Source organism: Eufriesea mexicana, unplaced genomic scaffold, assembly GCF_001483705.2.
Source record: "Eufriesea mexicana isolate 0111107269 unplaced genomic scaffold, ASM148370v2 scaffold486, whole genome shotgun sequence".
In the NCBI taxonomy this organism is placed as follows: Eukaryota; Metazoa; Arthropoda; class Insecta; order Hymenoptera; family Apidae; genus Eufriesea; species Eufriesea mexicana.
In genome coordinates, this window is record NW_016908651.1 from 545,616 (window position 1) to 560,470 (window position 14,855).

Here is a 14,855-nt window from a genome sequence, read left to right on the forward strand (position 1 = left end):
TATTGATATTTTTATAAATTAAAGATTATACCTTTATTTTCTTGTTTTATAACTTACCTGTACTCTAGAATATATTCCCAAATTAATTGCAGTTTGATATAAGTGTTTAGCCAAAGTCATATCAATATGAACTAATTTAGCAATCAGTGCTCGATAAGTAACAATTTTTATTACAAAATTATACTTAACAATTAATTTTGTGATACTTATAATTAAGTTATGGTCTTCTTTTAACAATAGCACTGGTATTATTTTATTTGCAAAATTCGTAAGATCTGGAAAAGATAACGTGTACTTAGAAATTTATACTTCTTATGTACTTATATATCCCCTATTAAATTTACGAACAAAAATTAAGACACAGTTATACAGAGTTTATCTTCTTACCTATTGGATAAAAATTGCTGTATTGATCTACAATTAAAAATTCAAAAAGGAAAAGTGCATATTCTGGAAATATCTCACAAAGTGCATTGAACAAAATGATTATTATTTGCACTCTAGCAGAACTGTCTTTTACAGTACAATGTACATTCCATTTATGACGATCTGTGTAAATAATGTTTGTTTCTGAAAACAGTAAATTATGCAAAGATATTTATAATTAACTGTTACTGTTATTTTACATCTATCAAAAAGTACATCAACAAAATCAAACGGTTAACTCACGTTTAAGCAATGTATAAGCTTTTATTGCCTGTTGATTTGCTAAATATATTTCAACAAAGAGCATAACAGTTGCAGCATCAAACTGATATGAATGAATCTGTGGTTGCAGCATGACATAAATGTCTTTAAGTAATATATATGCAAACACCCAGAGATTTTTTTCAGCTAATTGAGCCAAAATGCATTTGGAAACATTAAGTAATATTTGATAAGATATAGCAGTTGCTCCAATTTGCACTGCAATGTCCAAAGAAAGAAATTAGGAGTATTTCTAAATAAATATTAACATTTCATGATAGTGTCTTTATTTTATTTATTTAAATATTAATACAACAATAATATTAAAAAATTAATGCTTATTACATACTTTATTGCATAGTTTTTAAGAAGAATTTCTATAAAAATACAAGAAAACTTACATCACCATAAAAGAAAATAAAACATTCATGTATATCTTGCATTTATAACTTAAAATAAAATAATAAACCTTATATTTCAACTAAAATCTAGTATTGTTTAAAAATGTTATAATCTATGTTTATAAATGTTATATACTTAAATAACGATTACAGTAATTATTTAAACAAATCTTTTTTATTTATATATACTATTTCATGTTAAAACTTTTAATTGGATGTTAAAATATAAAATAGAAATGAACATATAACATAGATATAATACATATAGCAAATATATAAATTATTTTTAAAAGAACAATGCTTTTAATAAGTACAAAGTTTTATTAAATTATTTATTACCTGAATGTGAAATCAGTTTATTCAAATGATACTGGGAATATTTTATTTCATTGCATAAAATTCTGTAACATGCACGAGTAAAAAATGATTGCTGATATTTTTTCACAGAATTAAGAATGTTCATAACATAATCGTAATCATTATGTTTAAGTCCTTCTTGAAGACTATTGACATATACATAAAACTTCCAAAATTTTTCTCTACCATGTGCAGAATGTGGTTCTGGTACATTGTCTAAAAATCACATAAAGTTACTTATGTGATACTGTATGTAAAGGCATAGAAATTATATTAAAAAATAAAAGTATTATTTCGATATCATTTTATTTACCTATTCGATGTAATGGAAAAGAAGAATTTTCATTTTGTACGTCATTATTATTGTTTGTCTCATTTCTTTTCTGAATTATATCTTCCTCATTATCTGACTCATCTTTTGCAAGACATGAGTCCGGTGAATTAATCTCTTTATCGAACTGTGATTTTCTTTCTTCTGTTTCTAGGCTTGCTTCTTTATGCTCAGTCAAATTTTTAAAAGACGATAATAGCTTGTGATCTATCTGAGAACAAATCTGACTGCATAGATTGCTCATAATATTTATATTTATATCCTCAATATGTGATTTTGTGATTGTACATTCTTGTAGAATTGTTTCCACGATTTCTGCTTCCAGATTTTTTATACTGAGCAATAAATCTTTAAATGTTGTCCAATATTGACCATGCACAATATACCTTTTTAATATTTTTAAAATCCAATTTACGAATTTGAAATCATCATTGGTTACAATTCCTGCTAATTTACTCGTTATTGATTTAATAGTATACCCAACATTTCGCATTTGTTTAATGATGTTGAATACTGTTTTGTTATTTATAATTTTTAACTCAAATAATTTTTTAAACACTTTTAGTACGCAATTGATGTCATAATGACGTATCAAACTTTGGTAGAACTTTCTTATAAAACATATATATCTTTTTGATGCTAATGCATTCAATATACTAAAAAAATATTGCTCATCATTTGTATAATATCGAATCATGCGTGATAAAAACTGTAAAATATGAAAATCTGTACTATTTCATGATTAAAATATATCAATATTGTAGTTCTTAGAAAAAAAATATTAAATAAAATATTATCATTTACGTACATTGTGATTATAAGGACATTTTCCTTTACAACAATAACCTACGTTTATAAATTTATAGCAATAACCTGGAAATACAGATCTAAATATATGATATTTGGACATTACTTTTGGTTTCTTGGTTCTTGAAATTATTGCACAGTGAAGAGGATTTTTTGGTTTCTCAACAGCTGCTATGATTTTTTCTGAATTTGATAATTTTGTAATTTTTTTTAAAACCTTATTTTCATTTATATTATTATATATTTGACTGAAATCAGATGCTGTATTTTTGTAATAATTTTCAAACACATCATCAGTCATATTAAATAGCATTTCAGAATGCGAAGAATTATTTGATGCATATTCATCATACCTGTAAAATTCAGTTATTTTTAAATATTAAAGGTAAGTAGTAATAAGTAGTAATAAATAAATTAAAAAGTATTTTTCTAAAATTATAATTACTCTTCCATGAGAGCTGAATCTGCAAATAAAGATATATAGTCACTGTTATCTATATCATCAATTATTTTTTTTTCACTGAACTTTCCTTTAGTGGAAAGAAAAGGGTGATTTTCCACAGATGACTTATGGATTATTGCAGACTCACATTCTTTTATATTCTGCTGAAAATTGTAATCTTGTTTATTCATATCTCTTAAACTTTCAATTTGATTATTTTTCGCGGAAGTTGAATGAAATGTTGATGAAATATTGTTTTTGTTTTTTAATTGAACATTTTCATCAGCTTGTGCAACAGTATTTAGTTCACTAGTATTTAAAATTATATCCTGAGATAATACTTGTTTAGCATTTAATTCAGATTTACTGTCCGGTAATTGATGCACTGTATCTAACTTTAATTTTTTCCTAGTATTATTATTAGTATCCAGACCAGAGTTCGTACGTTTTTGACTTAATAAATCTATATTTTTACATAAATTCTTATTTGTAGCATGTATTGTATTATTTTTTTCTTCTCTGTCTTCTTCTGCGGATTTAAAAATATGTGCAAATGCAATATTTCTATCGTGATTTTCAATAGCAAGTGCACTCTTACAATCTTCAAGTAACGAGTTATCATTATTTATATTATTCTGCAAAATTACTAAATTATTTACTTTCGTTGATTCTTCAATGACATTATTCAAATTTTCCTTTGTTATTTGTAATTCTAAATTATCTGTATATTCCAGATCATTCTCCTTTACTAAAGAATTACTTCTAGAATTTAAATTTACTTTTTGTAAACTAGCTTCGTTATTTATCAATTGATCTTTGTTAGATGTCGTATCTTGTACTGCTTGTCTTTTCAATATTAAATTTTGTTTATCAGGCAAGAAACACTTATTAGATGTATCTTCTTCATGGGAGGATACCTTTAACTCATAATCATTTTGTGGATTTTCCAATAAATTCTTCGTACTTAATATCTTAGATTTGTTATTGTCACATAAAGAAATTTTGTCTAAACAATCATCTAACTTTTTAGTAATCTTTAATGCTTTAGCTTTCTGAGTCTTATCTAAAATATTTAAACATCAATGAGATTAAAATTATAATTATACCGAGAAAAAATTGTAATACATGTAGAAGATACAAGATTATAACACTTACCATTGCTTTCTTTACAGGAGTTAGAATTGTTTTTACCTATAATCATTAGACTGTCTTTTTTAAAAAAGTCATCACTTTTATTTGCTTTACAAATGCAATCAACTACAGATACTTTTAAATCCTTATGTAATTTTTTTATTATATTTTCAGCTACTTTAATTCTTTTGTTATTAGCTTTTGATTTAATCGATTGATCTTTTTTATTGTGTCTTTGCTTTTTTATCTTAGAAGTGTCATTAGATTTATTGATCAATATTGAATTCTTAAATAGATGATTTTTAGAACATATATTAATGTGACCTCTTTTATTATTTGATCTTCTTAGTTTATTGTTTGTAATTCTGTATTGTAGTGGAATATTATGCATCAATGATATATCATTCAATATATTTCTTTGCAACAAACAATCTTCTAAAACAATAATTGGTTTCTTTAAACCCAAGACATTGTTGTATTTATTTTTTCTGCTTGATATATTTTTATCACTTTGAGATACATCTTTCTCTTCTTCTTTATGGCATTTGTTAGAACATCTATTAGAACTTTTCCTTAGGTAACGAATATCCATTTTCCCTTTGCCGTATTTCTTATCGTATCGCAAATTGTTCAATCTTTGACGTTTATATTTAACAAATCGTTACTTTAATGACACAAATATGAATCAAACTGAAAATGTTATTATAATATGTTTTTTTGAAAGAATGTTATTAAATTTTTTATAACATAAACATTCGTAACATGTAATGCGTATTAGACATCGAATATACCTTTGCACGGAAGATGCAATGTAGTACGTAAAATATATAGTAAATATATGATTATACTGACTATCTTTTTCAAGGAAAAATAGGCGAATAAGCTATATTCACTTGTTTTCTTAAAACAAATTGTAAACACTATACAATTTAATCCACGTGAAAAACACGTGCTTATACGCTTCACTTGCTTTCACATGTCACCGCGAAAATATTCAAGTACAAAGCTAACTAGCGAGAATCGCAAGCTACAGTCAATGTATCGATACTAACATGGATAAATCTTTCAATTGTTCGTAACACTTTAAAATTTTAAATAAAGAATACGAATATAACGTATATTAAGAATACTTATTATCAAAATAAACTTCTTGATCTCTTTTATTAGTTTTTCTGCAATAAATTCTTTTTGTAAATATTTCTAAATTTCTCTTTTAGATATGATATATTTATTCAGCAATTTCGTTGTTTTATCGCAAGTCAGCAAAATTAACGTTCAGTAAAGTAATTCAGTACCTATTACAACCAAATTGAAAACTGAAATGGTAAAAGCTAGGTGTTTCAGGACTATATAAAGCCTCAAGCGTTTACTGCGACAGAGGTTCTCTGTTTCATTCAACGCATTTACTTCGAACAAAACTTCGTGCCAGTTACTGCTAGTAAAAGTGAAAAATATTATTATACAACAGAAAATGAGATTATTACCTGTCCTTCTTATAATTACTAATCTATCATAAGATAAAATTACCTCATTTAATGTAAACCTTTTAAGATTTGTCAAAGTCTTTTGATTTCTTTTTCAAACTGAGAACCTTAAACACAAGGTATATTATGGCTTTTTAAAGAGAACCATCGAGCAAACAATATTCATAACACAAGTCGCAAGTAAAATTATAAAGCGTTACTGATAACAAAATTAACGATATCATTAAATATAAGTATGTATATTGGATAAAAGGAAAAAATAATTTTTTAATTATATCGGAAGTGAAATACGGTGTTGCTCACTTCAATGCCCGAAGTTTTCGACACGCTAAAGTCTGTTGTTATCTCCACAATTTAGATAAACTAACAGGTGAAACATCGATCTTTCTCCATTCTTTTAAAGTACTCATATTCGTTCCTTTTCCTGCTTTCATCTAAATTCAAGGAAATTATCTGCCAATATAAGCGTCCGATTTTAGTACCGATTTCGGCGATCGAAACTGGGCCCCATTGTATACCGTTTTCAATTAGGGTTGTAGTAGAAATTTCGAAACTCAAAAGAATAGTGCATAATTTGTTATTATTAATGCATAAAAGTTTCATCGTCAGTTTTCAACACACGTAGTACAAATAAATGAAAATTTATATGATGTTCAAATAAAGATACAAGATATTTCTAAGTTATACTTTAATACGAATCATGTAAACGAAATATTACACAAGTCAGCCATTAGAACGTTGAATTGCAGTGAAAAAACAAATGTGGACGTGTCTAGCAGGTGTGAGTAATTTCAACTAAAGAAGAAAATTAAAGATAATTAAAGATAACTTAAAATAAGCGTGAAGGGTTTGGAATTACAATGCATCGAGCCATTTCTATGGCGTGTCTGGGAGGATTCATGGGGGTGACGTGGTCATAAAAAATTTCATTTGCTAAACACGTGCGAAGCGCCCGTTCATAGAAGTTTTCAACTGAATATAATTTTATAACCAACATAATTTAACATGAAGGTTAATCTCAACCATTCGTTTTAACTTTTTAGAAAGTGCTTTAATCCTATTGCATTTAACATACTTCTATTACACTTTTCGTATATAATGTTAAAAAATAACGAATAGGGAATAACGAAGAACTACTTGAAACTAGACAAGTTATTTAAAAATCGAAGAAAATTTTGTTTATTTTTAATATTAAAAAAGATTATCGTTCGAAAGCTAGATTTTATATACGTTATTATTTCAAGAGTGACATAATAAGCAATACAGCAGTCTCTTCGCAGAAAGACGACATTGATTTCTATCCGTACAAAGTTCTAAAATAGTTAAGAAACCAATCAGTCTGTTGGAGGTTGATAAACGGTATTATCCAAATTATTAAATGCCATTTGTTCATCGATCCAATCACGTGCGAGTGCAACGTTGGCGTAAACACTTGGAATTTTGTCCTGACCGCAACCAATTCCCCATGCTACAATACCTGCTTGCATATATATTGCAGGATCGTTTTTACTTGGACATACAAGTGGACTTCCCCCATCACCCTAAAAATATCATTTGTTTATTTTCGTTACGTAGCTGGTATATACAGATTTCTACAATATCGAATTTATAATAGATTTAATTTACCGTGCAAGTATCTTTGTTAGCCTCTCCACCAGCGCATATAAAGCTTTCGTCAAGAATAAAGTATTTTCCTAATCTAGTAGTTCGAAGTCTATCCTGACATCGATCACGTGGCACTACCGGCAACTCTATCTTTTTCAAGATTACCTGGTATTGTCCCTCCTTACCTGTAAGACAAATAACCTTTCAATTAAGAATTTCAAAAGAATTACTTTATTATATTATTACTTTATCACTTGTAATTATTTTAATCGACAAACTCAATGGTCAACATTCTTACCAAATATGTCTTTTCCCCAACCAGTAGCGAAGCATTGCGAACCATCAAATACAGTGTTTCGTTCTGGTAGGCAAATGACATCCACGTGATCCGCAAGGTTTACTGGCTCAGACAAAATCAAAATGGCAAAATCGTTGCGAAGGGTAACAGAAGAAAATTTGTCATGAACTATCACACTTTGCACATTGCGATCCTGATGAGGTATCTCTTCAGTGCTAGTCTCGATATTCCATTCTCCTACGCGAATTTGTAATTTGTCCGGTTCTTTTCTGTCGAAAGATTGTTATTTAGTGTGTTAGCGATAGTAAAGCAAACCGCTATTCACGTGAAGTATATGAGGATATTCAATTATTTACCCTATTACACAATGAGCAGCAGTTAAAACAGCCCGCTTATGAATTAAAGAACCTCCGCATGTATAATAATTCGGTGAATTATTATCCACACCGGAGAGTTCTTTCGTCAGTATGAGCACCATCCATGGGAATTCACCGAACTCAGCTTCTCTGTTAGTGAAAGATTTCAAATCAAACATAACCCTTTTTCTTCCACAACTGCTGCTCGTAAGTGATTTTGTCTGCGGAGGCTTACAGCAAACGTGCGAGATATTCGGACACTCACGGCTCGATCTATATCATTCATAACATTAAAGTAGAAGATAAATACGATATGACAGATTAGATATACTTGAATTGGTTATGTGTAACTAAGAACCAGAAACAGTATTTGAATAATGAAAATATGATAGAAAATGGCGTGTGATCTCCGTTCGATCAACGAATTAGTGGTCACAAAACACCTGAAGAAATACCTGAATCCCGCATATTTGTTAGATAACAAATCATCATACACGCAGTATAAACCTTGCTCCTTGTATATCTAACAATACATGTTACATAAGGACGAGTTTTGATATGGATAATGACAACCCACTATTACAAAGGATCGTAACCTTTGTCATTCTGAGACCAGTCTTTCGGAACTTACTTTTTCATCTTAAAGTCAATCAGCCCTCCACCGTTAGATATTATATGCCCCTCTTTGCACTGATAATATGGGACGCACTCACAATTTACTGCCGCAGTTAGAGAAAATCTAACTATCGTCAGTGTTAACAATATTCTCCACATCACGATGTTGGAGGTACTGAAAAATATCATTCTCGGGGTTAGACAAGTGGGGCTTTGAAATTTTAAGAGATTGGAAGGTGTAAGGTATCGGAGGTGACAGTTTTTCTGTCAATCCTGGATTAATCAATATTGTGGTATCGCGGGATGAGTGGGTCGAGCGTATTATCTGGAGTGCGTGCGAAAGGACGAATGACCGTGCGCTAGGATCGTGTAGACGGGATGTTTATGAATGTATCGGTTGAAAGTGAAGAGTCTCTCTAGGAATGCGTTTGAGTGTTAGGGCTACGTGACCCGCTGAGGGCAAGGCTGCAAGGGAAAAGCGTGATTGGGAAAGAGAGAATAGGTATGAAAGAGGATAGAGCGTGTTGAGTGCTACGTCAGTCCCTAGGGATTGACAGTAGACTTTTCGTTTGGACGGCGTGGATTCTAGGGACTGACAGCGAACTTTTCGTTTGGTCGACATCGGTGCGTAAGGCTGGCATTGCCAAGGCATTATCAATGACAATTAACCCTTTGCACTCGAGAGGTGACTCTCACTCACCACATGGCTTGATGCCACAACTCGAGAGGTGACTCTCGCTCACCACTCGGTTTGACGCGGAAACTCGATGCGCGACAATGACTGTTTACGTTCAATTCTTTTGAAGTTGGTTCCTACACTGTATATTCTTATCAAGTGGGAAATGACACCTCTTCAAATGGAGATGAGATTTTCTTATCTGAAATTAGTCCGCAACCACGAACCGGACTACATTTTCGGCATTAGTTCGAAGTTGACAGTCGTGGCAAAAGTAGTACCAAGGTTAAAGTTTTTCATCCCTGTAAGCATGGAATGTAGTAATGAAATAAGCTGAAGTGAGGATGAGCTTGATTTAACGTTGCTTAACGAGGACATTACATCTATACACAAAGAGCTTGCCGATAAAGAGAATAACAGCAGTGCTGATGATAGTGACGAAGTAAGAGGTGTAAGAAATTTGTTTAATAAATTCATATATGTGCGAATGAAATATAAGGACAGCCTGGAAAGAATGATAAGTATGTTTGGGCTTGGAAAGAAAGTGACCGCGTGCAAGAGGATCGAATGTAAGGGATGTTTATGACAGAGCCGAATGCGATAAACGAGTGGAAGTCTATGAATGCGCCTGAGTGTTTAGGATACGTGACCGACCGATTGAGAAAAAGAACGAGGGTATAGACGAGGACAGAATGAATGGTTTAAGTAAGGGTACAAGGGCGCGGGCAAGACAGTCTCTAGCGATTTTTTAACAGTCCTTCACGGTCTCCAAGAGTCTAAGAGTTTCTAATAGTGTGTCAGTACATCTAGTTTCGTAGCCGATAATATAAATATAAGCTCGCTGTATTTTATTAAGAAAGAAAGCAACATTACTTTAGCCTATCCCACAACGCCAGTCCTGCATATATTCTATATAAAACGACTAAACAACAGAGAAGAGAACAGCCGCCTAATCACTTGCGGGATGTGAAAAATTTAGTTCGCCATGTGACTGGAGATTTTTGCCAGCCACGTGATCGAGCCTCGACTTCAAACTCCGATCCCGAAGACATCCGCTTGAATGGAAAGCTGCATAACATTTTAACAGGAGTTAGGAAGGATTGTAAAGTCTGTTCTAAAAGAAATAAGTCCGGCAAAAGACACCAAACGACGTATCATTGTGATACTTACCTTGACAAGCCGGGCATACATCTTGGCACTTGTTATATAAAATATCATACACAGCAAAATTACGGGGACTAATATTTAACAAATTATGTCCATGAAGGTGTAAATATGTATAAAATGTTAAAATAAAAACGTTTCATTCATTGATTAGTGTGTGTAATGTTGTATTCCAAATATATCTTTATTTTTGTTACAACTAACAGACCAACTTTGAGTGTAACAATAATGCGGCCGAGTACGTACCAGATCAGATCTTTTAGCGAACGTGACTCCAATTTATTACTAGGCGGAAGACTAACTGGGCATTTGGGATGATGGGCAATATTTATATGTGAATTAGGAAATAAGAAGGGGTTGTCCACAGATCGGAGATCAAGAAAGCATGATGCAGGGAAGGTCGGAGTTCGAGTGAGCAATAGGGCGATAAGGATGAGTAAGGGATAAAAAGGGAAAGTTGTCGGTCTGGAGTTTCTCTTATGCACATAGGTCAATATCTATAGATGACTAAACAGTCCTCCAACAGTAATCATTTTAAGTTAGGGGTACGGAACACGCCAAAAATGCTGCGATGCGTTTCGAGTTACTGGTTCGTCCGCGTGTAAAAGGCCTCGTGTGCAAAGGGTTAATATATTGTAAAAATTTCATTCCCTCTGCTGAAGTAAATCGTTACACTTTCGTGGCTTTTCCGTGGCTGATCGTCTCTTGGTGATCGCCTTTTTGCCTTTCTGGCATTCCCCATCTCGTTATCTTCTGTTTATAATTTCCACATTTGTGCATTGGCTGTACCATTCTCACAGTTCAAAAGACAAAGTGAAACAAAGTGAAACAAAGTAATCTTCTGCTCACACTCTTCAGTATACTTGAGCGCTCGGCATCAAGTGCACACTCGCTGCCACCTGAGCGGAAAGTATAGCAAAATCGGCGCCGCACTCAACGTGTTAAATAGGGATGCAAGGGCGTGAAGCGGGTAGTTCGTAGTAGAGTTGTTAGAAAAGAGTTGTGAAGAAAGAAGTTGTTAGTCGTCTAGTTGTGTTTCACTTGTAACACTTGTAATTGTGTTGTAATCTTAAGTTGTAGTAGTAATAGTAGTAGTTGTTAGAAATTCGTAGCCTGATCGTCACCACACATTGCTAATTTAATCCATTATTATTCGTTATTTAATAAATAGAGACTACTTTTTACCATCTACCCAAGTGTCTCTACAATATTGTTATCCTTAGGCCTCGGCACTAATGTCAATGATGTATTAATCGCAAGATAATTTCTTTTTATCGCAATCGAAATTTTCTAAAAAGAGTAAAACATGCATTATAAATGACGTCCCTCGAAAGGAAAGATAACTTAAAGTTGATCATGACGTCTTTCTAATCTCGTACTAATCGCAAACATAAGCAACTCGTCCTATCTCCGCAATCGTATCGTATCGAGAATGCTTGAACCTGACCTGTTTCGCGGAATAGTTGGCACGATCATGAAGCCGATGCATTCATACGATCATACGCTTGTAAATTTTCTTCGATTCCGTTACATCGTTTCCTGTGAACGAATTCTACGACGAATCAACCCTGAATGGCCATGCAGATTGACGTATAAATATAAAAGAACAAACTAAGGAATTAGATGATGCTTGATGTATCACGTTCGAGTCATAAATCACGAACGAATCGGGAAATTAACTGTAAAGGATGATTTTACGAAACGTAGTTGAATCGTAATAAATAACACGTTTCATGGAAACCGGCATTAAAAGTAGTTAAAGACTTTTCAGAATTCCAATGAAAGAACGATTAGTATTGAACTTTATTTTTTTATTATTACTGAACTTTTATTTTTATTATTAGTATCTTTGTCGATACTGATATACTTGTCATGTATATGTAGGATACCAAAAGAAATCGCGAATCGGCTATTGCCAAGAAAAACAAATTGTAAACCGATCGATATCTTCTAGAAGCAAATCGAAAAGTTATACTATGTAACAAAATTAAGTTACTCGACTCCTTTACGGGGTGGTGAAGCGTAGGTTAAGGAAAGCATAAAAGCGTGGTCCTTGACGAGCAAAACAGAGTCCTTAGAAATCAGTTGTGACGAGCACAAGCGTGAGTCGTTCGGTGTTGGAAAGAGAGTTTTAAAAGAGTGCGTCTTTGTGTGTTTTCGTTATTTTGGTGTTCTTTCCCTAAGTTAAATCAGTTTACGAGTTTTGAGTTTGTGTTATTGCGTTCTTTTGTTCTTTCGCGAATTTTCCGTGTCTCAAGACCAGTTTCGCCATCCTACATACAGTGTTGGACAAAGGTATTGGCACAGCATGGTTGTCGTGGTACAAGTGCTTATAACTACTAAACAAATTGATTTGAAGGAAAAACTTTTTGACATATTCATTTATTATCTATTCTAGTTGTAGTACATAGTAGAAGCAATAATTTAAATACATTGCTTCACGAAATAATTACAAAAATGCATTTATCAAACATTGTATGGGTGGACAAAAGTATTGGCACACTCGAACAAAAACGTTTAAAAATGACTTGAAATTAAATATTAATATTTAGTTGAGCCTCCTTTTCTTTTAAGAACTTCTATTAATCGTTTGGGCATTGAATCAACTATCTTGTTTGTAAAATCCGACTCGATTTTATTCCATACTTGTAAAAGAACATTCTTCCAGTCTGCGTTGTTTGTTATACGATGTTTTCGAATCCTTAATTTCAAGTCATTTTTAAAGGTTTTTACTTGAGTGTGCCAGTACTTTTGTCCACCCATAAAATGTCCAATAAATGCATTTTTGTTATCGTTTCGTGAAGCAATGTATTTAAATTATTGCTTCTATTATGTAATAAACTAGAACAGATAATAAATGAATATGTGAAAAAGTTTTTCCTTCAAATCAATTTGTTTAGTAGTTATAAGCACTTGTACCACAACAACCATGCTGTACCAATACTTTCGTCCAGCACTGTATATATTTATAAATAGTCTGACGCAGGTAATATCTACAATTTGCTTATAATTCAAAAAGATACAATTGATTTCTTTAAAAAGGCTAAGTTAAAAATACGTGTCATCCATATTTTAATATCATCAAGTGCCGGTAATTAATTAGCAATTAATTGGCAATAAACTCACCGGATATTGAAAAGAACGTAGTACTTACCGATTTTATATATCGAACGCTGCGTACCTTTTCTGAAGAACTAACGACAGCAACGAGATGAACGTAGGCAACGATTTCTTCGTTTGTACACACAACAGTAATATTCCAAGCACTTATAAAAACTAACCCCACCAACTTTCATGATTTTTCATTAACTCTGAATTTTTCATCTCAGTAGCGATCGTTGTCAAATACATGCAGCGTGGTTCACGATGTATTGACATTTAGATTAACCTCGTTACATATTGCAAAACGTCCGATTAGAAGCTAAAATTAAGTAGGAAAGCAAGAATTATCGGTACAAATATTGCTGTCACATTAAATTCGTGATATTATCGAAAGCGTTACGATTTCCCATCAACGTTGAAATTGAAATATCTTCTAAATTAATGATTTTTAACATAAATATCTTTTTCTAAAGAATATCAAGATACATCAGCTGATGCAATAAAAAATATATAATTCCAATTAAAAAACCGTAAATGACCTTTATTCGGATTAAGGGAGTATAACTATAATATAACTAGGATGTATATGTAGGAATGGTCAGCGTAGAATATTCTACGCACAATTTTAAGGAATTTTCCGCTATTATGGAATATTACACGCACAATTTTAAGGAATTTTCCGCTATTATGGTGTTAATCCTTGGAATGTCGTCCCGGTATTTCGTTCGGTCCTTTGTTTAGAATAGACCGTGTGAAGGCTCTGAAGTTTCACAAGTACCAGTGATGCGGCCCTAGGACCGCAATGTCCCAAGTAGAAGGCTGTTTATATCCTTACTGTCAGCGCCCTTTCATTTTTTTAACACCTAAGCCACCACTTAGGTAATCCGTAACAAACAACTATATATCACCCTTCAAGACGACGAGCACAATTGTCTAGATTGTTTAAACAACCACCACCAGCGAAGGACGCTGAAGTTAACATACACCCCCAACATCATACCAACCAATCAGCAGACAGTCGAACATTATATAACCACCGAGAGATCAGGAAGATCAGGTCCGTCAGTCAATATCATTCGAACAGTTCAGAAGAGTTATCCGAAACTACTACGTAAAATACAGTCCACTATAACCACAACCTTCCTCAAGAAATTTGGTTCGTCATTAACCGTCGCCAATTGAGGACGACCTATTGACGATATACATATGGAATATTCTACGTTTACTAATAGTAGACAGTCGTGGGCTAGCGGAATATTCCACGCCTGGATGCAAATGATATGTAAGGGTACATGGGCGAGAAACCAACAGTTCCAAGAGAGAGTCCTGTGAGAGCTAGTGTGAAAGGTTACAGCATCTAAATAAATAAAAGTTTTATCATCTACCACCGTCCTTTTGC

General features: G+C 32.4%; 1 protein-coding gene across 2 annotated transcripts; it reads right to left on the bottom strand.

Annotated features, from left to right (window-relative positions):
- Positions 1 to 6,837: 6,837 nt before the first annotated feature.
- On the bottom strand, positions 6,838 to 13,629 carry LOC108545726 (trypsin-3). 2 transcript variants are annotated; one of them, XM_017897484.1, is made up of 6 exons: positions 13,536 to 13,629; positions 8,531 to 8,689; positions 7,900 to 8,172; positions 7,544 to 7,812; positions 7,267 to 7,430; positions 6,838 to 7,181 (listed from the first exon to the last, which is right to left on the bottom strand). In XM_017897484.1, exons 2-6 carry the CDS (start codon positions 8,671 to 8,673, stop codon positions 6,975 to 6,977), a joined length of 1,056 nt encoding a protein of 351 aa, XP_017752973.1. In that variant the 5' UTR covers positions 8,674 to 8,689; positions 13,536 to 13,629; the 3' UTR covers positions 6,838 to 6,974. The 2 variants fall into 2 exon arrangements, with proteins under 2 accessions (XP_017752973.1, XP_017752972.1); XM_017897483.1 differs by having other exon boundaries at positions 13,509 to 13,611.
- Positions 13,630 to 14,855: the final 1,226 nt, after the last annotated feature.